The 26,433-nt window shown below is 36.7% G+C and overlaps 1 protein-coding gene across 3 annotated transcripts in view; it reads left to right on the top strand.

Moving 5' to 3' along the window:
* The window catches only part of LOC103500085 (vacuolar protein sorting-associated protein 51 homolog), a 42,282-nt gene that overhangs the window by 5,486 nt on the left and 10,363 nt on the right, over positions 1 to 26,433 (top strand). For 2 of the 3 annotated variants that reach the window (XM_051086063.1, XM_008463283.3), the window contains exons 2-7: positions 829 to 1,218; positions 6,920 to 7,059; positions 18,741 to 18,795; positions 18,888 to 18,995; positions 19,442 to 19,540; positions 19,676 to 19,753. In XM_051086063.1, coding sequence (XP_050942020.1) covers positions 1,036 to 1,218; positions 6,920 to 7,059; positions 18,741 to 18,795; positions 18,888 to 18,995; positions 19,442 to 19,540; positions 19,676 to 19,753 — 663 coding nt within the window. In that variant the 5' untranslated portion in view covers positions 829 to 1,035. Of the gene's footprint in view, positions 1 to 796; positions 1,219 to 6,919; positions 7,060 to 18,740; positions 18,796 to 18,887; positions 18,996 to 19,441; positions 19,541 to 19,675; positions 19,754 to 26,433 lie in introns of all 3 variants that reach the window. The other variant, XM_008463282.3, reaches the window with a different exon arrangement.

Here is a 26,433-nt window from a genome sequence, read left to right as displayed (position 1 = left end):
TCTCCCCTCCTTCCTTTACCATCAACAACAAGATCTTCACTGTTGTTCTTGATCATTGTCTGTGGATCACTGAGACTTGGAAAGATATATCTTTCACTCTTTCTTTGAAGTAAGTGTCCCGTTCATGGTAGTCCTCTTGTTTCGCAGCCTTCTATCTCTTAGGCTACATCAGGTGATCAGGTTTTTTTTTTTACTGGGAGAGCTAGGTCTATTACTTTTGATGTAGCATTTAAGTTTTGTTTGAATTTATCTCTTTGTTTCCTGTAAAAAAAAGTTATGGATTTTAAAAATGCTTGTAAATGATAAGTTGTTAAACATAATAAAAGATTTAGGGTAAAAGTAGTATTATTTTTAAGAGATATAAAATATCTTTGAATCTAATCTTTGAGCCATGTAATTTCTCCAAAAAAAAAAAAAAAAAAAAAAAAAAATCTTTAAACCATGCACTAATGCTTTATCAAGAAACGCATTTTGAGCTGCTTTCATCCGGACAATACTTTATTGAAGAACCAATTAATCTAAAGGGTTAATCAAGATGTATGTATAATGTATCTGGAGCGCAAGATGTTTGTTTTAGTATCAAATGAAATTGTCTTTCATTTGTTGACTATGTGTAAGGGTTCATTTTGTATTTTTCATGAATGCTACAGGTGTTTGTTATATTTAATATTTTGATCCTTTTTTTAATAATGCATCATTAATTTTTTTAGTCATATTACATCTGGCAAATTAAAGAAGGTATGAGTCATTATATTTAGTTATTAAGCGTATCAAATGCCTTTTATTCTATTGACAGTATGTAACAATCACTACTGCTTGCGTTTCCAGAGGGCAGAAGATGAATACTTGATATGTGCTTCCAGATAACTATGTCATGAAGCCGAATAACAAGCTTACAATGTTATTTTGTGGATGCAATAGAAAGTAGGATAAGGTTAAAGTAAAAATCAAAGATAACTGTCATAGTCAGGATCTTTCTATCCAGAATAATAAACGTCAGTCAGAAGAGCTTACAAGGAGGAAGCAGGAGCAGAAATGGAGATCGATGATGTTCCAATGGACGAAAAAGCTAAAAGGATGAGGGATCTGCTATCTAGCTTCTACTCCCCCGATGCTTCAATGTCTAGCTCACCCACGGGTTCATCTAATAGATATGCTTCTCCTTTAGAAGCGATTAACACCACCTCATTTAATCCTGATCAGTATATGAACATTCTGGTACGCCTTAAGCCCAATCTCTCTTTCTTTTTATTTCTTTATTTATTATAATTAAATTGCTCTTACCCATTAGCTTAAGCTTTTGGGTTAAATTGGTGATTTAATATAGTATCTGAGAGTAGGTGGTCTACGAATGTCCTATGTTCAAGTCCCTGAATTGTTGTTTCCTCCCCTGTTAAAATTGATTTCCATTTGTTGGGTCTTTCACATATTTCAAACCCACAAGTGAGGGGGAGTGCTAATGAGATATAAATAAGTTTTCCTTTACCCACTAGCTTTTAGGTTAAATTAGTGATTTAAGATATTATTATTATTTTTAAATTTTTTTTTTGAACAAGAAACAAGCCTTTTCGTTAAGATAATGATATGAGGTTAATGCTCAAAGTACAATGGAAACAACAAGCATAATGCTAGGATTAGAAGGTGCACCCGAGTATCTCAACTAGGTTGACACCGCCTTAGCACCATCATCACCTCCAAAAGGAAACTAACAAATTACATAATTGAGATTTAAACAATTACAATCTTTGCCAAGAACATTGTAAAATAATAAACAAGAGTATAAAGTGTAGTAGAGGTAGAGAGCCATCTTTTCCACTGTTGCTGTCAACAATTTAATTCATGGAGATGAGAGCACTCTAGTTTAAACTATTATCTTGACTCGAATAATCAGCAAAACCCTTGGAGAGAGATGACCAAAGGGATGCGTTCTATCAGATTCAAATCTAGTAAACCAAGTCTTCCCTTATCATGGAAGACTATTTGGTTTCTTTTAAACCATAAATCAGCCAGCACAACTTTCACCCCACTACTCCACAGAATTTTAGATCTTTTTTTTTTAAATATCTATTATGTTAAGTATATAGATATATATGTTTCTTTTTACATTTTTTGGAGGAAGGGTTAGGGCATAGAAGTTTCTTACGGTTGCAAATAAAATACTTTTTACTACTAGTAAAATACTTTTTATTACTAGCAAGAGTAATTTCCATTCATAAGGTGAAAATGTACAATAGGGAACCAAAGTTCCCATGTGATGGAGCTTAAAAAGAACTTATCCATTAACATATACAGTAGGTGCATACAAGGATGAAAATATCATTATTGATGAAATATTAGTATTAAACTGCCAATTCACCCAAAAGCTTAAGCTTGTGGTTGAAGGCAAATTTAATTATATATCACCAACAATTAGCAACTTAAATTTACGAATATATCGATAGATATTCCGAGAATAGTCAATATTGATGGAAATTTGTAAACATAGTGAAAATTAAAGCAAAATATGAGAGAACTCTTTTACTCCATTCTATACAATAGAGTTCAATATATATAGGCGTACATGGAAACCCTAACTAAAGACTAGTAAATTCTAATAAAGGACAAAAGACTAATAAGCTTTTGCATACTGTAACACTCCCCCTCAAGGTGGAGCGTATATATTTATATATATACATTTGATGAAATAAACAGATTTTATTGGAAAAAAATGAAAGAGTATATAGGGACACAAAATACCATGCTCACAAAAAACAGGGACCCCACTATCGGAAGGGGGCCCAACTATACAAAATTATGTCAAGAGAATAATTATGAAAAATCTTTCTATTCGAACATCATTCAAAAGATTCTGTAAAGATATCTCCTAATTGTTCTCCAGTCGTCACATATCCAATAGACACTAGACGTTGTTGTATTTTTTTCCGAACAAAATGACAATCAATTTCAATGTGTTCAGTACGCTCATGAAATATTGGATTAGATTCAACATGAAGAGCAGCTTGATTGTCACACTACAACTTAGTCGAAATTGTACTATTAAAACCCAACTCAATCAAGAGTTGATGTAACCACATTATTTCACATATTTATTGTGCCATTGCTCTGTATTCGAACTCGACACTTGATCATGAAACTACGTTTTGCTTCTTACTCTTCCACGAAACCAAATTGCCTAGTTCCTTGCTCAGATAGCAAATCAAGCCCATATTTTCTCTGTGACATAAAATACCCTTCTTGTTTCTCATTACTTCAATGCCCAAAAAATACTTCAGCAGTCCTGAATCTTTAGTATGAAATTGACTTTGGAGGAAAGATTTGAGAGACAATATACCCGATGTATCATTGCCGGTTATAACAATATCATCAACATATACAACAAGTAGAATAATTCCACTCATAGGTCTTTGGTAGAAAACTGAGTGATTTGATTTTCTTTTCTTCATTTCAAACTGCTCAAGTCACCATGCTTGTGGATTCTATTTCAAACTATACAAGGATTTGCGAAGGCGACATGTTTATCAGTCTCCTTCTGAGCAACAAACCATGGTGGTTGCTCCATATAAACTTCCTCTCGAAGATTAACGTAGAGAAAGACATTTTAATGTAAAGCTGATGTAAAGGTTAATCTTGTGATGCTGACATAGAAATGAATAACCTTTAGCAACAGGAGAGAATGTATCAAAATAGTCAACTCCATACGTCTGAGCATAACCTTTAGCTACAAGGCTACAAGGCGTACTTTTAAACAAGCTATTGATCCATTGGGATTAACTTTAATTACAAACACTCATTTGCACCCAATAGTCTTCTTTCTGGTAGGAAAAGATACTAAATCCCATGTACCATTATCATCTATGGCATTGATCTCTTCAATTATCGCATTGCGCCACCCAAAATGAGACAAAGCTTCATGAACAGTCTTAGGTATCAAGACAGAGTCCAAAGATTTAACAATGATCATGTAGGAGATGATAATTAGTCATAAGATACACAAGAAGCAAGTCAAAACTTCACGATTGCTTTCGGCATTAACCACCAGCTCACACTCACCTTCGAACACCTTCTGCTTTGCCATTGGTGTTGACCATCGTCTTCTTGGCTTTCAGATCCAACAGCTTGTTCGCATTCATCTTCTCCAATCCTTCGTTCGCAATCGTCTTCGATCATTCCAGGCCACCCTTGCCTTTGTCCTTGATCGACTTCTATCATCTGTGATGTTCGATTTTTCCGCCATTTGTTCTTCGAATAACACTCCTTCCAATGATTATTTATTTGCTTGCCTCTTTTTTTTGTCCATTCCTTTTGTTTCCTCTCCGATGCTTCTACCTTCTTTGCACTACGTTTCCTCTTCTTCCAAGTTCTTGTCACCGGCCATCTTGCCCTTCGCACATTCAAGTTTCTCTTCTTTGATCTCTCCCTCTTTGCATCCTCTTTCTTGCTCTCCTTTTCTTCTCTTTCATGGAGCCCCTCAGCCTCTTCCTTCTTCTTTCTTTTTTCTTTTGGTTTCATCCTTTCAATCTTCTGTGTATGTTCCCTCGCAACTAAACTTACTTGAACAAGGATCTTCCCTTCATCGATTTCTTTTAACATTTGGGAAGATTCTTCTCCTAATGAGTTTTCACTTGTAATCTCCCTGAGAGCTTCAGATTCAACTCCCATGACCAATATTCCTTGTTTTTCTTCCCTCTCCCTCTCCCTGTCTGCACATCCTTGCTGATAATCCTCAATTGTCTTTTCATTGATTCTAGTATCACCAACATCCTCTCAACCATTCCACCTCTTGTACCCAAATCCATCATGATATTCCCAGGACTAATGTGCGCTGATACCAATTTGTAAGGATCCCGACCTAACAAGAGGTACTCAAGAACACACAACTCAAGAACAATCAAATATGGAAAATATATTAAAATTTAAGCTACAATATCACAATAACAAGTAACCCTAGCCTTCAAGAGGGCTAGACTCTCCCAAATTCCCACTCAAGGAAATTCACTACAAAATTCTTGCTTGCTTTTTTTAGCCAATGTAGCTTGCTTTTTTGAATGTGATTCCTTTACCCCATTCTATATAAACTCATTAATTCAGCTTTCAGCGAGGAACGGATAGCTAATTCAGTGGAATTCAACCTAGAAATTTCTGCTATAAGATCACATTTTTCGATTTCTTTCCGCAAGTCCTCTTCCTTTCTTTTGAGTGTCTCTTGGAGGTTGACATTCCAGGCCTTTAAAGTAGTTTTTACTCTTCTGAGCTTTTCATCAAGAACAAAACCAGCCCATCCATTTATGTTTGCAGTGTTCCCAGCTTCTTCAATAGTTCTATTGCACTTGGAAATGACAGCCAACTATTGCAAAATCTGAATGGTGAAGGGCCCCATGTAATCATACCTGCTTTCAGCAACAAGGAAAAATGGTCCGCAATTGTTCGAGCCTTTCTATAAGCAAAAATATAGAAAGCTAACAAGTCTCGGTGGACTTTGTACTATAAGCTTTTGTCTCATTTATTTTAATAAAGGAATCAATTCAGATGGGCTTCTGAGATGACTAGAGATCGCTGAGCTTCCACACCCTCAATGCAAAAGCGGACATTATCACCCTCCACGCAAAAGCAGACGTTATCCAGCCCAACGCAAAAGTGCGATTAAAGTATTTTACAACTTGCTATTTCCATTGGGTTAGAAATAAGCCGAAAAAAACACCGGAGAAGACTAAAGGTGATGTCGGGGGTTGACCGAAATAGGAGAGAACGCCAGAGAAAGCACCTTTCAGGAGAGAGAGAGTATACTTACCCCCACTAATGAAGATTACTGGCATAGAACACACCATCCAGGATTCCTGAATTTCAAGGAAAATCATCTTGTGAAAACATTACACCCACATGGTTTAGGGTCCATCAGTCCAAGCTCAAAGTTACAATAATCTGTGAAAGGAGAAATAGCAAAATAAGCAGACAAACAATACTGAGTTACAATAAAAAGATAAAAGTATTCCAATTGAGATAAAGATCCTGAATAGAATAATCAACAAAGTGCTTGGATTGGTAGCACCAATAAGAAGCTTTGATGTGCAGAGCTAAAACAATCATTCCACGAAAACAAAATATTTTGAAAGTTCCTCTGAATCCTTTCAAACCTTATGTCTGTTACAGTAGTTTTCACTACAATAGGCCACAAAATATTTTATTCTTATGCGAACGAAACTGGTGAATCATTTCAATGCCTTCTCAATGCAAAACATCTTACTAAACTGGCAGACATTCATCACTCCTCATTGATTGGCAATCCAGTTTTGGGCGGCGCCTTCAGCTGATTCCCCTTTTGGCAGCTCCTTTTAGCCAATCTTTTGTTTCTAGTATATTTAGATTTATTTGCTTTGGTAGATTTTTCCGATTGTCTCTTTTTGGTTTGTAATGGCTTTGTGTATACCCACTTGGACTGTTTTTATATTTGTTTTGGTACTTTATTTTGGTGGAAGTGATGAGGGTGCTAAGGGGGTGTCAACCTAGTTGAGATGCCCTGGTGCACTTCCTGATCCTTTTTGGTTCTTGCTTTTGCTCATTGTATAACCCTATTGTACTATGAGTTTTTTCCTTATTATTTATTAATACATAAGACCATTTCCTTTTCAAAAAAAAAAAAAAAAAAAAAACGAAAGAAACTGGTGAATATTTTTCTTGAAAATATTGAAAACAACCCACTGTTCAGATAAACGAAGGGAGCAAAGGGAAGGAAGGAAGGAAGGAAAGATGTGATGTAATGATTGTGACAAAAGTCTATTATGATCGCACTTCCAAGCTTAAGAATAATCAAAATAAATGTACATAGTTACATACAATATGAATATGTTCTCGAATTTTATATAAGAAAGTCCAATACAAAAATAGATTTTCTAATCATTGTTTAGTGTGGCATGCTATGTAGGTACAGAAGTCGAATTTGGAGGGGCTCCTTCAAAGACATGTTGAAATGGCTGCCGAGATTAAGAATCTTGACACGGATCTCCAAATGCTGGTTTATGAAAATTACAATAAATTCATCAGTGCGACTGATACAATTAAAAGGTTAATTGTTTTTTTCTTCTTTCCAGACAGTTACCAAGCTGATTTCCTTGTGTGATTTGTGATGCTGTTTACAAGTTTGTCGATGCAACCATTTTTCTAGCTTATGTTTTTTCTTTTGAAAAGGAAATAAGTCTCTTTATTCCTATAAATGTAAAATGAAAGAGACTAATGCTCTAAGTACATGAGGATTATACAAAGAGCGTAAAGCATATAGCATAGTTAGGATCAACAGGCACACCTGGACACCTCAAGTAGGTTGACACCTGCTTTAACGTCCTCATCATATCCTTCGAAACATAACATGAAAAATCAGCCAAGTCTTATAAATTCTGCCATTACAAATAGGACAAATAGACTACAAATCACTAGCCTTACAAAGGATTCAACAAAGAGCTTACATAAGGCCTAAGACAAAAGTGCAAAAAGAGATTTAACTCAAAGCAAAAACATTAAGCTGGGAAGATAAAGACTCTCCAATTTGAGTAGATTTCTTGAATGCTGTAGCCCTAAAAAGGCTTGGAGAAGGAACACCATGAGGAGGCATTCTTATGGGCAACTTCAAAGCAATCCAAACAAACAAAGAATTTATCACGGAACACCCTTCGATTTCTCTCAAACTGTAATTCCGCCAAAAAGTGGCTTTACCGCATGTACCCAAAGTGAACGAGGGATTTTTTAAAATGCCAACTAAAAGTTGTTGGATGTTTCCTTGAAGGTCAACACCAAACACCCAAGATAGGTTACACCCTAAGTACTTTGTTTTATCATTCCCCAAGATAGGTTAAACCGTAATCCCTCATGGTGTTCCTTCTCCAAGTCTGTTCCACAGTTTAAGTACCAAGCTTTCAAAAGGCTTGGAGAAGGAACACCTCAAGGGATTTCTCTAGCTTATGTTGTTAGTATATGAACAAAATCAGGCTTATGGAAGACTTGGTGGGATTTGTTGATCCTCTCTTATAGGTACTTTATCTTGTGATTTGGAAGGATCATTAACCTAAGAAAATTAGAAGTTTTCTTTGGGAGCCAAGTCTTTGAGCTATTGATATGGTTGATTAGTTACAATGGGATATGGCTTATATTCATCTTTCTTCCTCTTGGTGCATCATGATTCATGTGTGAGTCCAGTGCTGAATATTCAGAGGATTATTTGTTGCACTATTCTTTTGCTTCTTGATTTTGGCAAACTATCTTGGAGGCTCTTGGCCTGTTCATCACTTTTCGTAACAATAGTTTGGACATTCCAACTCAGTTTTGGTGGGGCATCCTTTTGTGGTACCAAAGAAGGTTCTATGGTTGGCCAGCCCTATTCATGCACTTTTGTTGCTGCTTGAGTGAAAAAAATGGTCATCTTTTCCAAGATGCTTCCTCCTCCTTTGCTTCTTTTTGGGATAGGCAGTTATCTACTGCTTTCTTTAGGTGTAAATCACATCTTTTTTTTTCATTGTAGCCTAGCTTATTTAATCTTCAATTGGAGAGCCTCTCTTGAATGCACCAATTGGTGTCAGAGTTCATTCTCCTATAAATCTTTTCTCCATGAAATTGTTTCTTATTACAAGTCTTCCGACCATTTTATTTGTCAAACTGTTAATTACTCTGTTCCATAATTTAAGTACTCTGTTTTATTATTTCCCAAACGCAAAGGTGAATCTTCAAAGAGGAATTCGAATTCACACTCCAATTGATCCATCTTAGAGAAAAAGAGAAGCTGATTTTGTCTCCCCATTTAGTGTAAGCAGAGTGAGAAATTTGACCAGTTTGATAAATCAGATGAAATAGAAAAGCAGAGATCAAAGGAACCAATAGAAGTTGATTTGAACGCTTTGTTTCAGTGTGAAGAAGAACTGGCAGTTGAACAACAAGCTTTGGATCATTTATCTCATGTTCAACTCTGTGAAGTTCCAGCCCATATGAAGTGATTGGTAGCCGATTGCAATCTAATTTTGGGCTAATATACAGCAGCATCCTTTGCTAGAGTGTAGATTATTTGAATGAAAATCGCGTTGTGAAGCACAAGAGTTTTGAAGTACCATCAAAGAGATTGGCTCTCAAAAGATTCTTATAGTCACATAATATGGATCTAATGTTAATTTAAGTATCCAAAAAAATGATCTTAAGTTCTCCTGATATGATGACAATTTTCAGCTTTAACAATAAGATTAGAAAGTGTTTGGAGAAGCTTTTTATTTGGAAGGAAGATAATTTTGGAATGAGAGTTATAGAAAACCAAGATGGGTGAGTTTTATTTGGAAGCAAGATAATTTTGGAATGAGAGTTATAAAAGACCATGATGGGTGTGAGTTACTATTAGTGTAAGCAATGAAAAGCTAGAAGAGGGCGTGCTTTACGGGTTTTTAACAAGAAGAAGCCATTCCGCTAGTCATCCTTGAGCGAGACTTTGGTAAACTATTCCTGGAAGTTTTGTCATTAGAAGATGTTATGTCAAATGGCTTGCCCTTTCAATTGGCTTAGATATATTCTCCTCAAGATTGGTTCTTTGGTTGTGTTTTAGAAGTCAAGGTACCATCTTGTCAACTTGTGTAGTTAATGATCTTTTAAAGGATCTGTTCTTTGGTTGGTTTCGAGATAGCTCAGCTCTTTCATTTTTGTCCTCTTGAGATGCACCTTCTTCAAGCTCTGTAAAGATTACTTCTTTCATGGTTATGGTTTTTGGAAGCACTTTTGTTGCTTTTTGCCACATTTCATTTGAATTGACTGTTTTTCAGTTGCTGTTTTGATTGTTCTTCTGCCTTGTTTGTAGTTTGTTAAACCCTTGGTCCTTGTTTTGTTAGTCCATGATTTGGATTCCGGATTCTTTGTCCCTTAGGGATTCAAGCTCTTTGTATAATTCTCTTGGGACTTTGAGCATTTTTCTCATTTCATTATATTAATTGAAGAGACTCGTTTCCTTTTCAGAAAAAAAAAAAAAAATTCCTATTACCTTTATCGTTAGCCGTGTACAAAGTTGGTGGGTCTTCTACCTTTTTCTAGATTAATTCTTGGCTTCCTTGTAGAGGTGTTTGTGGGTTGGATTGGGTTCAAACACTTTTTCAACTCAACCCAATTGTTTGGGTTGTACATTTTTTCAAACCCAAATAACCCCTAACGAATAATGAACCCAACCCAACCCAACCCAACCGTGAATCATTTGAGTCGGGCTGGTTCGGGTTAGTCGGGTCACTTATTTAAATTGTCCTAATATTAAGCAAAATGTTAGCTTGTAAAAGTTTTATTTAATTATTTTCATATATTGAATAAATATTAACAACTCAATCTCAATTTACGTTATAAAAGTTTCTTTTCCAAAGTCTAAAAAACTAGTTTTAGGGGTTGTTAGAGAATAAATTATCCAAAAAACTTAAAAAATTAAGATAACTATATGTATATATAGTAGTATCATATGTAGAGAAAACATACTTTTTAAAGTTCATAATAAGTTCAAGTTGGTTAGAACCAATTGTGAAAAGAAACGTAAGTCCTCTCTCTTCCTTTCTCTCTCCAGCCTTCTGTCTTCCTCCGTCCAGTAGCTTCAGCATCCGTTTCTTCATCCTTTCTCTGTTCAGCCTTTTGCTTGAAAAAATTGCTTTGGCCTCCTTTCTTCTACATTTCTCCTTTCTTCGTTCAGCCTGCTGTTACCTCACTTCTTGGTTTTTAAGATCATGGAAGTTGAAAGTTGCGAAGTTGGTGACTCTTATTTTATCTGGTTGGACAAAGTTTTTTTTCTTATTGCAGACGTGGAAGCATGGAAGATTCTTTCTTTATCAGACTCTCATCTAAGATGGTTCTTGAAGGAGATTTCAAATTTCTTGCCTGGCCCAAAGAATGTTTTCCTTCTTTGAAAAGGTTATGATGAGAATGGAAGCACAAGGCTCTTAAAATTTATATCAAATACATGGTGGGTAATGTGGTGTGTAGCTTGGAAGAACTATGAACAATCCTTCATTCATATTTGTTTGGGCGTCTCACGATAGGGCTGGAAATCCTTCTTTAAAATGTATGAAATTTTTTTGATGAAGCACCATTATTCGAACTGGTCCCGAAACAATTTCCAAGAGACTAATTACTTTAGGCATTATCTTTAGAATTCCACACAGCTCCTCTCCAAGTCACATAGGGAAAGTTATGCTAATATGGTAAAGTTTAAATGTAATACTGGTTCCTTGCTCAGAAGTTGTCAGAATAGAGCACCCCTTCCCTATTTCAGTTTCATCAGAACAAAGTGCAATTCAACACTGGGCGATAAAATATCAGAGGTTATCAAAGATGATTTTGGTAATCTATGGATCATTTCAAGATTATTTGCATTTGATGATTGGAAAAAGATTAGAATAAGTTTAGAGGATCGTCTTCTAAAAAAAGTTGCAGAGAATGCTTTGACTAAATTGGTTGTAGGATCTTTAGAAGAGTTTGTTGGCAAGGAAGAGTCATGGAAATTTTGGGGCCCTTTTCATTTAAAGTTTGAAAAATGGAGTCGAAGTAAACATAGTCGACTTCGGTTGTTGAAGGATATGGAGGAGGGATTAAAATTAAAAACCTCCCTTTAGAGTATTGAAGCAAAAAGGCGTTTGAAGCTATTGGGGAGCAATTCGTGTGTGAAGAATATCTCAACTGAAACACTCAACTTCCTAAATGTCTCTAAATCAAAGATTCAAGTAAAACGAAACCTATGTGGTTTCATGCCCGCTACATTAGAAATAACTGATTTCAATAGAAGAAATTTTTTCTTAAACTTTGGAGATATTGAATTGATAGACCCTCCTTCGATATACCAAGGGCTGTTTATCACTTAAGGACTACTCAAACTCATTCGACATGCACAGATTAAACCAGGTTAGGAAAGATGAAGGAGTAGTTGTCGGAGGGCGTGGAATTTCTAAAATCAATACAAAAAGCCCCTTTCTTTCATAAGAAATCCTTTTGAAGTGGTTGAACAAGGTGTTTGCCAAAAAATGGTGCTGGAGAAGTCCTCCATTCATTCGATGGTGATACCTAAACCGACTTCCTTCGAAATTAGTGTGAACACTAGCATGAAAATCGAAGAGTCACAATTAAGGAGGAGAGAGAAAAAGACTTCCAAATGTGGATGGAATAAGGGAGCAGAAGTTGAAGGAGAGTTTTTAGGGAGGAAAGAGAAAATTTCGGCTTAGCCTCAGTAATTGCCTCATGAAAATCCTCGATTCTTTTCTGATGCAATCATGATCTTAAAACCTTCTCAGCCCATTTATTTCGATACAACTGTGAGTCTATCCAGTCGGATTGTGGCCCCTCGCTTGTTGATCCAACTTCCTCCAATGGCAAGTCTCCTACCTTTGCTCCTCTAGAACCTTTGGCTCCCTTCTCTAATGTCGGTTCAGTGCCCTCTAAAACTTCTTCCGGAAGAGTCCCAAATTCCAAATCTTCCTCCTCTTTGCATTCTTCTTATTCCATTTCTTCCTCGACCAGATTTGGGTTAAGAGATAAGTTAAAAAGCCATTCAAAACCAAAGGAACTCCCACTCCTTTTCAAGATGTTCCCAAAGCACTTTGTTAGAAGAAAGAGATTGAAGGAGGCCTCAAAGCAAAAAGCTTTAAAAGCAAGGTTTTCGTTAGACCAGTATATGGATTTGTTAGAGGCAAAGTGTGGCCTTTTTCAAGCCCCATCTCTCCCAAATGGGACCTTCTGAGTTCTAGCCATCCTCATTTCAACTACTCTGATCTTTCTTTACCAAACTCAAAGGTTAAATTTTTGCGAGGCTCTTCTTGTCAAACTCCGTCTTTTTCGTCTAGAAAGAAGCCATCCTCATTTTAACTACTATGATCTTTCTTTACCTAACTCAAAGGTTAAATTTTTGAGAGGCTCTCCTAGTCAAACTCCGTCCCCTTTGTCTGAAAAGAAGCGTGCTTCAGTTTTTGGATCTCCCTCTAGTGTAAGCAGTGAGGAAGTTGACCTCTTGTTGAAGACAGCTGAGAAGGAGGATCAATCACTAAAGGGTCTTTAGATTCTGATTTAAATGCCTTGTTCCAGATTAAGGAAGTTGTAAAGTTTGAAAAAGTGGTCCCTATAATTCCCTCTCAAGCTCAGCATTGTGAAGTTCCAGAGCATTTGGAGTATTTCCTTGAAGAATGTGGAATAATTTTGGTATGAGTTCTTGAAAGTAGATTTGTTTTCTACTTCATCAGTCAATTACCTCCGAATTTTGTTTAGTGGATCACAAGGTTTTTGTTGGATACTTCAATAGTTTGGTTACCTTAATACAAGTCTAGACTTTCTTTCAAGTTTTAACGGATCTTTAGGAGACATGTTGAAGCGTGGTTCCTGTATGTTGAAGTTATTTTGTTGTTTTGCTGGGTTGAAAGTTGTTAGCAAGTCTTCTCAGGCTCAAGAGTGCTTTTTGCCTTTTCTTGCCACCTTCTCTCCCTTCTTTCTGAAGCTATTAGCTTGGAAATCTGCGGCTGAATCTGGGTTTCTTATTGAAAAACCACTACTTTTGCTTTGTAGTTTTTTCTCTCCCTTTTGGATTGAGATCTAAAGGATTTTGGTCTTGTTTGTTCCCTTTTGGATTGAGATCTAAAGGATTTTGGTCTTGTTTGTTCTGTTGTTTTTATTGGTAATTTAGTCATTTTACTCCTTTTTGGCCCTAGTATAATTCGCTTGTACTTTGAGCATTAGTCTCATTTATTATCACTAGTAAAGAGGCCCGTTTCAATTTTAAAAAAAATGTTTGAGTTTGTTCAGGTTGTTTTTGGTGAATTCACGAACCAACCCAACCCCTAAGATCTTCAATTTTTTTAACCCAACCCTACCCGACCCAAATGAATTAGGGCCTGTTTGGTAGAGAATTTGAAAACATAAATTTGAAAACGAGGGATTCAATGAAAACATAGTTGTATTTTATGTTTTCAGATATATGTTCAGTGGCAGATTCAAAAATTGGGATTCTAGTTTTTTTTTAAATGGAAACGAGCCTCTTCATTAATACAATGAAATGAGACTAATGCTCAAAGTACAAGAAGATTATACGAAGACTTAGAATCTCTAAGGAAAGAATCTAGAAAACAAAAATACGGATAAACAAAATGAGGCCCAAGAGCTTAACTTCAAATAAGGCAGAAAAACGTTCAAAACAGCAACAGACAAAATTCAATCAAATGAAATGCTGGGAAAGGAAACAAAAGTTTGCAAAAACCCTTTTCTTCAAATCTTAAATTGCCGAAGACATTCTACTGTCTTTTTTCTCCTTCGTGTCGCTGAAAGAAATCTATTTTCCAAATTTATTTCCAAACTTGCCCATAGCTATTTCTCATTTTAATCTTTCTATTTGATATCACAACTCGAACAAATTTTTTGCCTTTGTTACTGGCCAGTGTGCCCACATATGGTATTAAAGCTTTTCTATCATTATAGAACGGAATCAACCTGGAACCCTCTGGGCTACTTCCAATAGGGAACCTCTCTTCAGCCCATCTTGTGATGTTCGAATCCCCACCAACACGGCTTGTGAGCAATATGAGAGTAATTCTTGCCATAAAAATTCTCTCACTATAGTCATTGGGGCCATACATGTTTGTGATTAAGCGAACTTTCTTGCACAAAGTGATGCATTGACAGTCAGGGAGTAACCTCCCGTCAAAGATTCTAAAACAATTAATTTGTTCAGAAAAGAATCCTGATTGTTTGCCAAACACATATGCTAAAATTAGTGAATCTGAAAACATCAACAAAATCTGAATCCTCTACCAAATAACCCTTTAATAGCCCAACCCAAACTGTACAGGTTGGGTTGGGTTGATCAGGTTTTTCAGGCCATCGGTTTTTTAGAACACCTCTACTTCCTTCTGGTCTATTTCGATGGTGTTCCCCAGAATGTATTGTCTTACTCTGTTTCCTAACGCTACTATGGTTGATTCTGTGGGCTGCTGACACAAATGCTTCGGGATCTGAGGCTTCGTTCTAACTGAAATGATTTGGAAATAATTGAATGAGCTAACTTCTCTCATTTGTTATCGTTGGTTTGTTTGCTGAACACCTTTGATTCTTGGTCTTGGCCTCCTGATTCTTCAATGCATTACACTGTTTTTTTTTTGAAAAGGATACTGATCTCTTTATTAGATAGGTAAAATAATAAAGAGATAAAGCTAGAAGTACACGAGGAATATACAAAAAGCAAAAAGAAAAAAAAAATCTTAGGGTCAGTAGGCGAATTGGGACATCTCAACTAGGTTGACACTCACAAGCGCCCTTAAACTATCACTTACTGGGCAAGTTACATCAAAAAAACTCAAGCCGAGCAAGTTACATAAAAAACTCAAGCCCATATCAAGCTGAGAAGATAGAAAAATACAACACTTGAAAGTTCAGCTGAAAGTAGAAAACATAATACAGACTATGCCACTTAGAAAATGAAAGTCTGCCAGTTCAATTGAATCTCTTGTAAGGAGTAATCCTGGAAACCCTTGGATAAGGAGCACCATGACGATGCATTTAATCGAGTAAACTCAAAATGATCATTCAAACTTGAGGCCTTTTCATGGAATACATGCTGATTTCTTTCGACCATAACTTACTAGTAAGGCCTTGACCGCATTATGCCATAAAAGTAGGGTATTTTTCTTTGTGGCTGGGCCTGTCAAAATTTGCAGCACATAGCTCCTGATATTGTCATCAAAAGCCCAACAATGATTGAATATTTGCAGCAACCGGTTCCAGCATTTTGCAGCTTAAGGGCAGTAAAAAGAGAGGTGCTGAAGGTTTTCCTGGTGATTAAGACAGAGAGGGCACATATGGAGTGAAAGACAATGGGAGGGGAGCTTTTTCTGCAGTATTGAAGCACAATTCAAACTTCCATGCAGCATGATCCACACAGAAATATTGACTCTCTTTCGACTTTAGTTTTCCAAAGACTCCTTAGCAGTGTATTGTCAATGGGTGAAGCCGTGGATAGGTGATTGACCAATGATTTAATGGTGAAAGAACCGCCTGAGGACCTAACTCTTCTGTCCCGGGAGGTATTTATCAAGATTCCTTCTAATGAACTCAACGTGGTTTGGAAATTGGGGACTTCCTCATTTTTCAATAATCTTCTGAAATATAGCGACCAGGAATTGGTTTGGCTGTCCCAATGATCGGCAATTGACCCTTTTGGATTAAGGGCAATACGGAATAGGCTTGGATACTTGCTGTTTAATGGAATTACATTGAGCCACGGATCTGTCCAGAAGAAAACTCTGTTGCCATTACCTACTTTAGACACAGCCAATGCTTCAACTTTGTGCCACTGTCTAGATATGCTGATCCGCGGGCTTGATAGGCTCAAATACTCCTTTCCACTTGTATGCCAATGGAAAGAATTGCTCTCATGTATGCTCTTTATTACTTTACACCATGAAAAATTCTAATCTATCATATAACGCCAGCCTCATTTTGATAAAAGTGCCAGATTTCTGATTTTCAATTTGCTTAAACTGAGTCCTTCACCCCTTTGTGTCTTAGTGATTTTGTTCCATTTGACCAAGTGATTCAGCTTCCCTGCATTGTGCTAGACCTCCACTTTTATTCACATATAATAAAAGAAATAAGAAAAAGACTGAAGCAAATGAGGAAGTTACACGTGGGAGTGGGGAGGATAGCAGGGAAGTTGGGGACCAGCCTGGTGGGGTCCACAGTTATTTAGTAGTGGAGGATAAAAGGTGGGAAGAAGAGCAGGGAGGGTACCGAAGAATTTGTGGTGAAGAGGAAGGGCTGAATTCCTCCTTGCGTGGGAAGGAAGACAGATTACCAGGTTCTATCGTTCTTGTTATTTTGCTATAGGGTTGTTCTTGAGTTTCGTTTTACGTTTTCTGGATATTTCTCTGTTTGGTTTTGTTGTACTGATCCTTGTGGATCTTGTTAGTGTTTGTTTGAACGTTTATTTTCCTTGTAATCGTTGAGAAACTTAATAGAAATATAAGATACTATTGGTATCTTAACACATTGTTACCTTCCCAGAAAAGCTTCCTCATATTTTTTTAGCAAGTTGGATATAGAGGCGTGCATGAGGAAAGTGAACATATAATATGTTTGGAGATTAGAGAGTACTGATTTACAAAGAGTGATTCTTCCTCCTAGAGATAGGTTATACCTTCTCCATCTGCTCAATCTTCCTTGAATTTTGTCGATGATGGGCTGCCAAAAAGAGGTTCTCTTTGGGTAACCACCTAATGGTAATCTGAGGTACATAATTGGAAGTTTCTCTATTTTGCATCTTAACCTTGAGGCAATTGCAGCAGTCCTGTTTTCCACAATATTGATCCCACAAACAGATGATTTCTCCTGGTTAACCTTTTGTCCTGAACACCATTAAACTAAAGCCAAGGTCTTTCACAGACTTTCCATCATTAAATCATCAAATTTACAGAATAAAAGAGTATCATCAGCAAACTGAAGTAAAGGAACATGAACCTTTTCTTTGCCTATTGTAAAGCCTTCAAACATCTTCTTCGCATGTAGCTTCGAATTGAAACTGCTTAATACTTCACTTACTAGAAGGAAAAGAAAAGGGGAGAGACGATCATCTTGTCTTAGCCTCATAAAGATGAATGCATTACACTGTTAAATCGCTTATAAATGATTTGGTGGGGCTTGAGAATTCTCTCTTCAAGAACCGTTCTACGGTGATTTGGAAAGATCATTATCCAAAGAAACATAAAATCTTTCTTTGGGAGCTTTGTTTGGTTGCAGTCAACACAACCGCGTGATTGCAATGAACATACATGCATTTGTCTCCTTGGTGTGTTGTTTTAGGTAAAATGGTGAATCTCCTAGTCTTCTTTTTATGCTATGTCCTTTTGCACCTTGGTTTTGGTTCACTCTTTTGGAAGCTTTTTGTTGGTTTGTGTCACTTCCTGAGAACTATGACCTTCTTGCTTCTGCTTCTGTGGGACACTCCTTCGGTGGTTTGAGGAAGACTCTTTGGTTGGCTCTTGTTCGTGTGTTTTTCTAGCATCTTTAGGGAGAACGAAATGGCTGCATTTTCTAGCATCTTTAGGGAAAATGAAATGGCCGCATTTTCATGGGTGCATTCTCTTATTTTGAGCATTTTATGGATGACGTTCTTTCTATTGCCTTCTTTTGGTGCAAAAATAAACACCCTTTTGCACTTATAACTTACCTTTCTTCATTTTCAATTGGATTTCTTTATTGAAACTTACCAATAAGATTCTTCTTTCTTTCTTCATTAAAATCGTTTTTCCATATAAAATAGTTGCACTTCTTTCTTGAAACTGACTAATTAGCTACTTGTTTCTTTCTCCATTGAAATAAAATGATTTAGATCTGAAGATCTTTAATCAATTTGACTTAAATGGAACTAGTGAAACTAGATCCCTAGTCTCGGATCATATTCTCCTCTTGTCTTATGCTCATTTTCTGGTTGTATTTGAAATGACCTTCAATATATATATATTTAATTTATAAGTATTTTTTATAGCTTTTAGAAAGTCCTTCCACACATGCCCTTGGTATGATGTCCATTTCTGGATGACAAACTTTCTTCCTCTCGATTAGCAATCTGTCAGTCTATAATTAACCTAGATGCCTCTCCATTTATTTTATCCTACTTTCTTTTATTTTTACTTAGTTTTTCCCTTGCAATATCTGTTATTTTTCATATTTAGTGAAGCATATTCAAATTCTTTACTTAATACGCATATAAATTTTTGTTTTCCTAGGATGAACAATAATATCGTGGGGATGGAGACAAACATGGAACAACTCCTTGAAAAAGTATGGGATATTTTTTTAAATGGGTGCACACAGAATATGCAATTTTATTTAGCAGTATATCTGGAATATCATTTATGTACAAATTCTTGCAGATACTGTCAGTACAATCTAGAAGTGATGGAGTTAATACTTCTCTTTTTGAAAAAAGAGAGCACATTGAGAAATTGCATCGAACACGAAACCTTCTTCGTAAAGTTCAGGTATTAAAAGTATAGGGCATATGGTGGTGGATTCTAGTGCCTTGGGTCTTTTCTCATGCGTCAATCCTTAACTCTTTTTTTTCCTCCTATTTTGTCACTGACATGCTAGAGCATAACTTAGCATGTTGCAATTTAAAAGGTATTGATGACATCTAATGCTGGGGCCTCTTCTTGGCTTTCTATGAAGCTAAGCAAATATAGAAATGGGGATTGCAAAACCTGTTTACTTTATAGTTTATTGTGATGGTATTGTTTTGGTTTTAGAAATCAAGTTACTTTAGATGTAAGTTACTATTTATATAAAATGTGGTTATGTATCTTCTTCTATGTTTCAGGAATCAGGATTCTTTTTAATATTTATTTTCTTATAGTTTTATGTGAAGATTGTATATGCTATACATGGGATCTTATTATCATCTTTTTCTCTGGTAATGATTCATGAACAGTTCATTTATGATCTACCCGCTAGACTTGGAAAGTGCATCAAAACAGAAGCCTATGCTGATGCAGTCAGATTTTACACTGGAGCCATGCCAATATTTAAGGTGCCTTTGGGCATTTCCCCACCCCAAAGAAATGGGTGTATAGATCTTAAAACAGGATTCCATTTTTTGAATGTGGAATAATTCTACAATCATATCGGTGTAAGTCTAAAATTATCTTCCTTATTTGTTTGTTAGGCATATGGAGACTCCTCATTCCAAGATTGCAAGCGAGCATCAGAAGAAGCGATAGCAGTAGTTTTAAAAAATTTGCAGGTATATTAAAATGCATGATTATTTTGTCTTGTTCTTTGGTCTTCTGAGCTCCTGCAGTGGTTTGGTGATGTCCACTTAAAGTGCTTGTAAGTCCTTACTGTGGTTTTCAGTGCGTTATTTTTGGTTTTTTCTTCCTTTCTTTTGTGGTTTCTCAGGCTCTTTAACACCCTGGTGGTTTGGTTTTTTGGTTCGGTGGTTAGATAGCATTCCCTTTAAGTGGTTTCTCAGGGTGTTATGTTTTTTCTGGTGCTATGTTTTTTCTGTTGACTAAACCAAAAGCAGGGCATTGTTAACCTCACTCCGACAGTCTAAAGAAATTTATGAACTCAAATCCAACTACTACTACTAGAAAGACGTAGTAATAGTGGTAAGTTTGGGGTTGAACCACAGTAAACATTACTGATGATGCTTAATCGAGTCAATTGTCTAATTAGAACATGGACGAGGGTTTTGACGTGGATATGAACTAAATTGAGTAAAATAAAGACAAAATGAAAATGCGGAGTGTAAAGATAAATTGGAATGTCTAGCTATGGAAGGGATTCCCATGTAGTAGATTAAGCTTGTCTTGAATTCATGTGTTAACAATGACTTACATAGAGCGCTCCAACTAGCTTCTACAAGGGCGGACAACTAATAGAGAACAAGCTAACTAGGCGTCTTATATATTACTTAAACCCTAAGTCCACTAAATTCTTTTGGGTCTCAAGCGATCGCATAGAACTTAGAAGTACAAGCATTAAGATTAAAGATTCCATTGCTTGGTTAATTACTTTGGACCACCTAATTAACTAACCAAATTTTCTTGAACTATGTTAAAACATGCATAACTAAGGCCTTAGAAATGCTATAAGGCCTAGCACATAAGCTTTGACATTTTGCTACATGGATGATTTTAAACATTGATGAACTACTAAGAGCTACTCTCTTTTTATCTATGAACTACCAAGGCCTAGCACATAAGCTTTGAAAAAACAGTACAAGCAATGAACCAAAAACAGAAAAGACTGATTTTCCAAAAACAGCAAACCGACAAATCTTGGGTATGTGGAAGGTGCAGGAGGATCAGCAGCAGATTAATCATAAACTTGGAGGAAGACAGCCTAGTATAAACATAAATCTTGAATAGAATAATCATTAAAGAGCACCAGGCTGCTGCATTCCTTGTTGCATTGTCCATGATGTCTGACCAAGCCCTATCAGCATGACATCTATCTTCTTCTTCCCTGTTTTATCGTGTGGCTGCAGGTTTACTGGGTTTTATGGTGTTTGATCTTGATCCTCTTTGATGTGCTCTTTGGCATCTTCTGGTTGATGTGCTTTGGTCTAATCGTGGTGCTGATTTTGTCTTTGGTTCAGTCTCCTTGTATTGTTTGTACACAACCTTTTTGTTGATTGACATGTGTCTTCTCATTCCCCTTTTTGGAAATTTCATTGTGAAATTGTTTGTCATCCAAAAAAGGAAAAAAAAAAAATCTGGAATGTCCTACAAATACGAACCCTTATGATTAATCTAATCGGGAGGTTTAGTATTCCAAAGAAAGCAAGTAGTGGTCTTATCTTCCAAATTTAATATTTCCTTGTTTTTCATAATTTTCTCCTAGTGAAAGAGAGGCACTTAAAAGAAAAAAAAAAAAACTCTGCCTTTCCCTGTCAACCATCAATCCAATCCATCATGGGAACAACAAACAAGAACAAAGGCCCAGTCCATTTAAAATACAATTTTATCCCTTGTTTAGTTCCTTGTCAATTTTAGTGGTTCTTTTTTAGCATAAGTGATGAGTTCCTTTTGTAATTATTTATTAGGTCTCATTTCGTTGGGTACCTACGGACTCATAACAAAGCCCTCTTAGCCAGATGGCAGTGATACTTCTTCATTGTGCCCAATTCTCTTGGGTGAAGGATTATTGTGAGTAAACATGACCTCCATCCTTTTGATTGGATGACTAGAGGGGTTAAAGGCACTTCCTGAAGTCTTTGGAAAGACATATATTGCAGAGCTCCTTGATTTTGTTCCTTGGGTTTAGTGGATGGTGGGGGGTGGAAGAGAGATTTTTGGGTAGATCATTGGGTGGGAGAGAGACCCACAGTGGATTATTTTCCTGATTGTATCATTTGTCTTCTTTGGAAAAATCATTTTGGGCCGGATTTTCTAGTGTGGACCCAGCTCTTGTACGCTTTCCTTTGGGTTCCATCGTGCTTTTTCCAATTGGGAAACAATGGATGTGCTGGCTTTTCTTTCTCTTAAAAGCCATCCCTTTTGTCTTGGGAGGAGAGATGTGAGTGTTTGGAGCCGTTTAAGTCTTTCTTTTAGTTTGGTTAACCCTTCCCCTTCGAGTGAGTCAATTGTCCTTAGAAAGGTGAGATTTTTAACTTGGTAGGTTCTTCACGATCGTATTAGTATGTTGAACAGGCTTTTGGGGAATATGTCGTCGTCGGCCTTTCTACTGTATACTGTTAGAAGGCTGAGGAAGATCTGGATCATATTCTTTGGCATTTTGAGTTGGCGAGCTTTGTTTGGGATATTTTTTCTAGATGTTCGATATTTCGTGTTTTCGTCATAGAGATGTTAGAGACATGATTGAGGAGTTCCTTCTCAGTCCGCCGTTTGGGAGAGAGGTTGTTTTCTTTGGTGCTCTAGTGTTTGTGCCACCTTGTGGGTGCTTGTGGGATGAGAGGAATTGGAGGGTGTTAAGGAGGTTGAGAGGAAAAGTGGAAAAATCTGGTCTGTTGTTCACTTTCATGTTTCTAATTGGGCTTCGATTTCGAAGATCTTTTGTAGTTACCCTTTAGACATAATTTGTATAGTTGGAATCCTTTCGAGCGGGTCCCCTGTTTTTATGAGCTTGGTTTTTCATATGCTTGTGTATTCTTTCATGTATTTTCAATGAAAGTTGTTCTTATATTAAAAAAAGTTGGATTGGAGGCCTTTCCTCTAGGGTGCCGAGAATACTTATTTGTAACTGTTGATTATTTCTATTAAACTGCCAATTTACCCAAAAGCTTAAGTTGGTGGTTGAAGGCAAATTTTAATTATATATCACTAACAATTTTCTTTTTGTATTATATTTTATTGTACTGGTTGTATTATATTTGCCGAACTTACTTTTTCCTTCTTTGTAATGGGTTGCTCTTCTATTTTAGAAAACCCTTTTCTCTTTGTGAAAGATACATGAATCATATTATTTTGGCATGATATCGAAGGTTTTTGAAAACCCTAAAAACCCTAACTTTTTGAAAAGCCTAAAAAACTTTCGATCTCTTACAACCCCTGTTGCCGCCGCCACTACGACATACATACGCTGCCTTGAGGGTCGTTGTTGCTAGTTGCTCTACTTTGACTGATCGCTGCCGCTGTCACATGCACATTCACTACGGTCGGCTTTTCTTGCGTTTTTTGCTGTAAGTTGGTGGATTTTTTGTGATTTCTCTTTTTTCTTCGCCGGTCGCCCTTGTTTGAGACGTCGGCCGCTGATTTTGCCACTTCCACCGCCATCTGCCGGTGATGAGTTTGGTTCGTTTTTCTTTTCCATATTCGTTTTGTCCGTTTTTTGAACTTTGTTGTTTATACCATGTCAAATACTAAGTCATCTATGGTTAAAGTCGACAATTGTATCCATTCCAAAAGCCCCACTATCCAAATAGCCACCATTCGACTTAATAAAGACAACTTTCTTCGTTGGTCACAAAGTGTAAGGTTGTATATTTTTGGACAAAGGAAAATTGGTTAAATTACATGAGAGAACTATCCCAAAACCAGATGATCCTTTGTTTGCTACATGGGATGCTGAAAACTCCATGGTTATGACTTTGGCTTATAAACACCATGGTTGGAGACATCAGCTGTAATTACATATGCTGATTTGCGGCCAAAGAATTGTGGGATAGTATGACAAAGATGTACTTTGATTTGGGCAATCAATCATAGTTATTTGAGTTGAATCTCAGATTAGGCGGTAACTCGGCGACACAATACTCTCTCCCTAAAAAGGATTTGGCAATACCTGGATCTATTTAATTCATATGAGTGGAAGTCTATAGATGATCAAAGCATTATAGGAAGACTGTAGAAGACGGTTGTATTTACAAGTTTCTTGTTGGCCTCAATGTTGGATCTGATGAGGTTAGAGATCGAATACTTGTCAAAATCTCTCTTCCATCGGTTAACTATGTGTCTCTTCCATCTATTAACGATGTGTTTTATGATGTTCGCAAGGAAGAAAGCTGCAGGAATGTTATGATTGGAAAAAAACCTATTGACTCAGTAGAAAGTTTTGTGTTGGTGACCGAGAAAACAGCCATGAAGGCCTTTGATCACTCCAACAAGACTCATGAAAAGCCTCGAGTTTGGTGTGATCATTGCAATAAACCACAACATACACGTGAAACTTGTTGGAAGCTTTGTGGAAAACCTGCGAATTGGAAAAGTTCTAAGCAAGGGGAGAGAAATTCCCTCATACACACCTCGAATGCAAACGTTGGTGATTCAAACCTGTTCAGCAAGGAGCAGATTGATCAAATCCTAAAACTGCTAAAGACTACTTCATTTGGTAATCCTGGTGTTTCCTTAGTGCAATCGGATAAGTTTCCTCAAGTCCTCTCTTGCATAAACTTATCTCCATGGATTATCGGACCGGTTCCTCTTTCTTATTTGCATCCTACTCCGCTATATATTGCAATGAAAAATTCTCATCGCCGATGGTAGTTTCACCCCTATCGTAGAAAAAGAAACTATTCCTCTTACTACAAAACATACGTTGCATGCTGTCCATGTTCGAAAGTTAGCTTGCAACTATCATGTTGTCTTCAATTAGTAAAATCTCTAAGGATACTAACTATTGTGTTGTCTTTTGTGACACTTATTGTACTAACTGTTGTGTTGACAAGTGAAGAACCTGAACTATGGGTTCATACTAGAAGAGACTTGACTCAAAGGAATCGAGAACAAACGATTGATCTATCACAAAACCAATCTAATACCCCGATAAACGATTATGAAGATCCAGGTAACATACATTATCCTTTTACCTCTTCTAATTCTTCCCATTCTTCTTCACATAATTCCTTGCCCGATGTCTCTAATCTTGATATTCCAATTGCCCGTAAGAAAGGTACCCTTATGTGTCAAATATTCCATTGCAAACTATCTTATGATAAATTGTCTGGCAGTCATAAAGCCATTACATCCAAAATAGCCAACCTATTTGTTCCAAGGAATATACATGAGGCCCTGAATGATTTGAATTGGAAATTAGCAGTGATGAAAGAGATGAATGTGCTGAAACAAAATTGCATATGGGACATAGTTGAACTATCAAAAGAAAAGAAAATAGTTGGATGCTAGTGGGTGTTCACGGTCAAAGGCAAAACTGATGGTAGTGTTGAAAGGTACAAGGCCAAATTGGTTGTTAAGGGATTTACTTAGACCTATTGAGTTGATTATCAAGAAACAGTTGCTCCAATTGCTAAAATCAACTATGTTAGAATTTTGCTGTTTGTTGCGGATAACTTTGATTTGCCTCTTTATCAACTGGAGGTTAAGATATCATTCTTACGGGCAATTATGAGACAGGACTGACTTTCGAGAAGAAAAAATTACTAGATATTTTCCAAATCAAAGATATAAGAACTTTAAAGTACTTCCTAGGCATGGAGTTTGCTAGGTCCAAAAGTGGCATTCTGTTGGATACCAAGATTAATATAGGGTTAGGGGTATAAGGGTAATTAGATATTTTGTAGTTACTAAGTATAGTGGTTATAAATAAGATGTTGGTGAGTGAAGAAGGGGGTTGTTAAGTAGTATTCTCGAGAGAGGGGCCCCAAGTACCATAAACTTGGATAATATTGTAGTTCTTCATTAATTCTCAATATATGAAATATATTGATTCTTGTTAGGAAGTATTCTAACAAATTAGTAACAGAGCAACAACCTGGGTGAGAATTGGAAAAATGGTGCAAAAAGGGATGGAACGTGGTGGAATTCGTACAAATGTGCAAAAATTGCTGGCGATTGAGGAGAAGTTGAGATCCTTGGCTAGGAGTCTTGAGCGATTAAGCATTCAAATGGAGGAACAACACTTCAGAACAAATGGAATTAGGAAGTTACTGATTGATCATCACGCCTTTGGATCGTTGTTAGGGGATGAGTTGAGTGAGGAAAGAAGAATGATGAAGAATTGGGAGAAACTTCAGTATTGGTCAAAGAAGTAGTGGAAAACAAAGACGGATATTGTTGGACACGGTTGAAGGAAGCTTTCGAAGATGGTTTAGAACAAAACAAAAGAAAGCAAGGAGAAGCCGAAGAAGAATCGATGAAAGAGAAAATTATCGGCAAAGAAGAGCAGAGGTAGACGAAGAGAGATTGAGATCTTATTTAAGTCGGAGGGACAAAGAAACGAGCATGTTCAGATGATGAAAAAGGAAACTATGCTCAGGTGGAGGAAGAAAGTTATGAAGAAATACCTAATACTAGCGGAGACGTGTCAAAACAAGATGAAGCGAAAATTGCGAAAACTAGCATGGTCGAAGATAAAATCTCATGGAAAATGTGGTTGCAATGGCTGTACAAAGAAGGTGAAGAGGTTGGCGAAGACTGACGGAGAAGAACAGGGAAGTCAGTGGTGATTGCTTGTGAGGTCTGAAATAATGACTCGAGTGAAGAAAAAGTTGTTGCTCAAAGA

The sequence above is a fragment of the Cucumis melo genome, chromosome 1, assembly GCF_025177605.1.
Source record: "Cucumis melo cultivar AY chromosome 1, USDA_Cmelo_AY_1.0, whole genome shotgun sequence".
Classification (NCBI taxonomy): Eukaryota; Viridiplantae; Streptophyta; class Magnoliopsida; order Cucurbitales; family Cucurbitaceae; genus Cucumis; species Cucumis melo.
The sequence above is the reverse complement of the archived record's forward strand: the minus strand, read 5'-3'. Positions and strand labels throughout refer to the sequence as shown.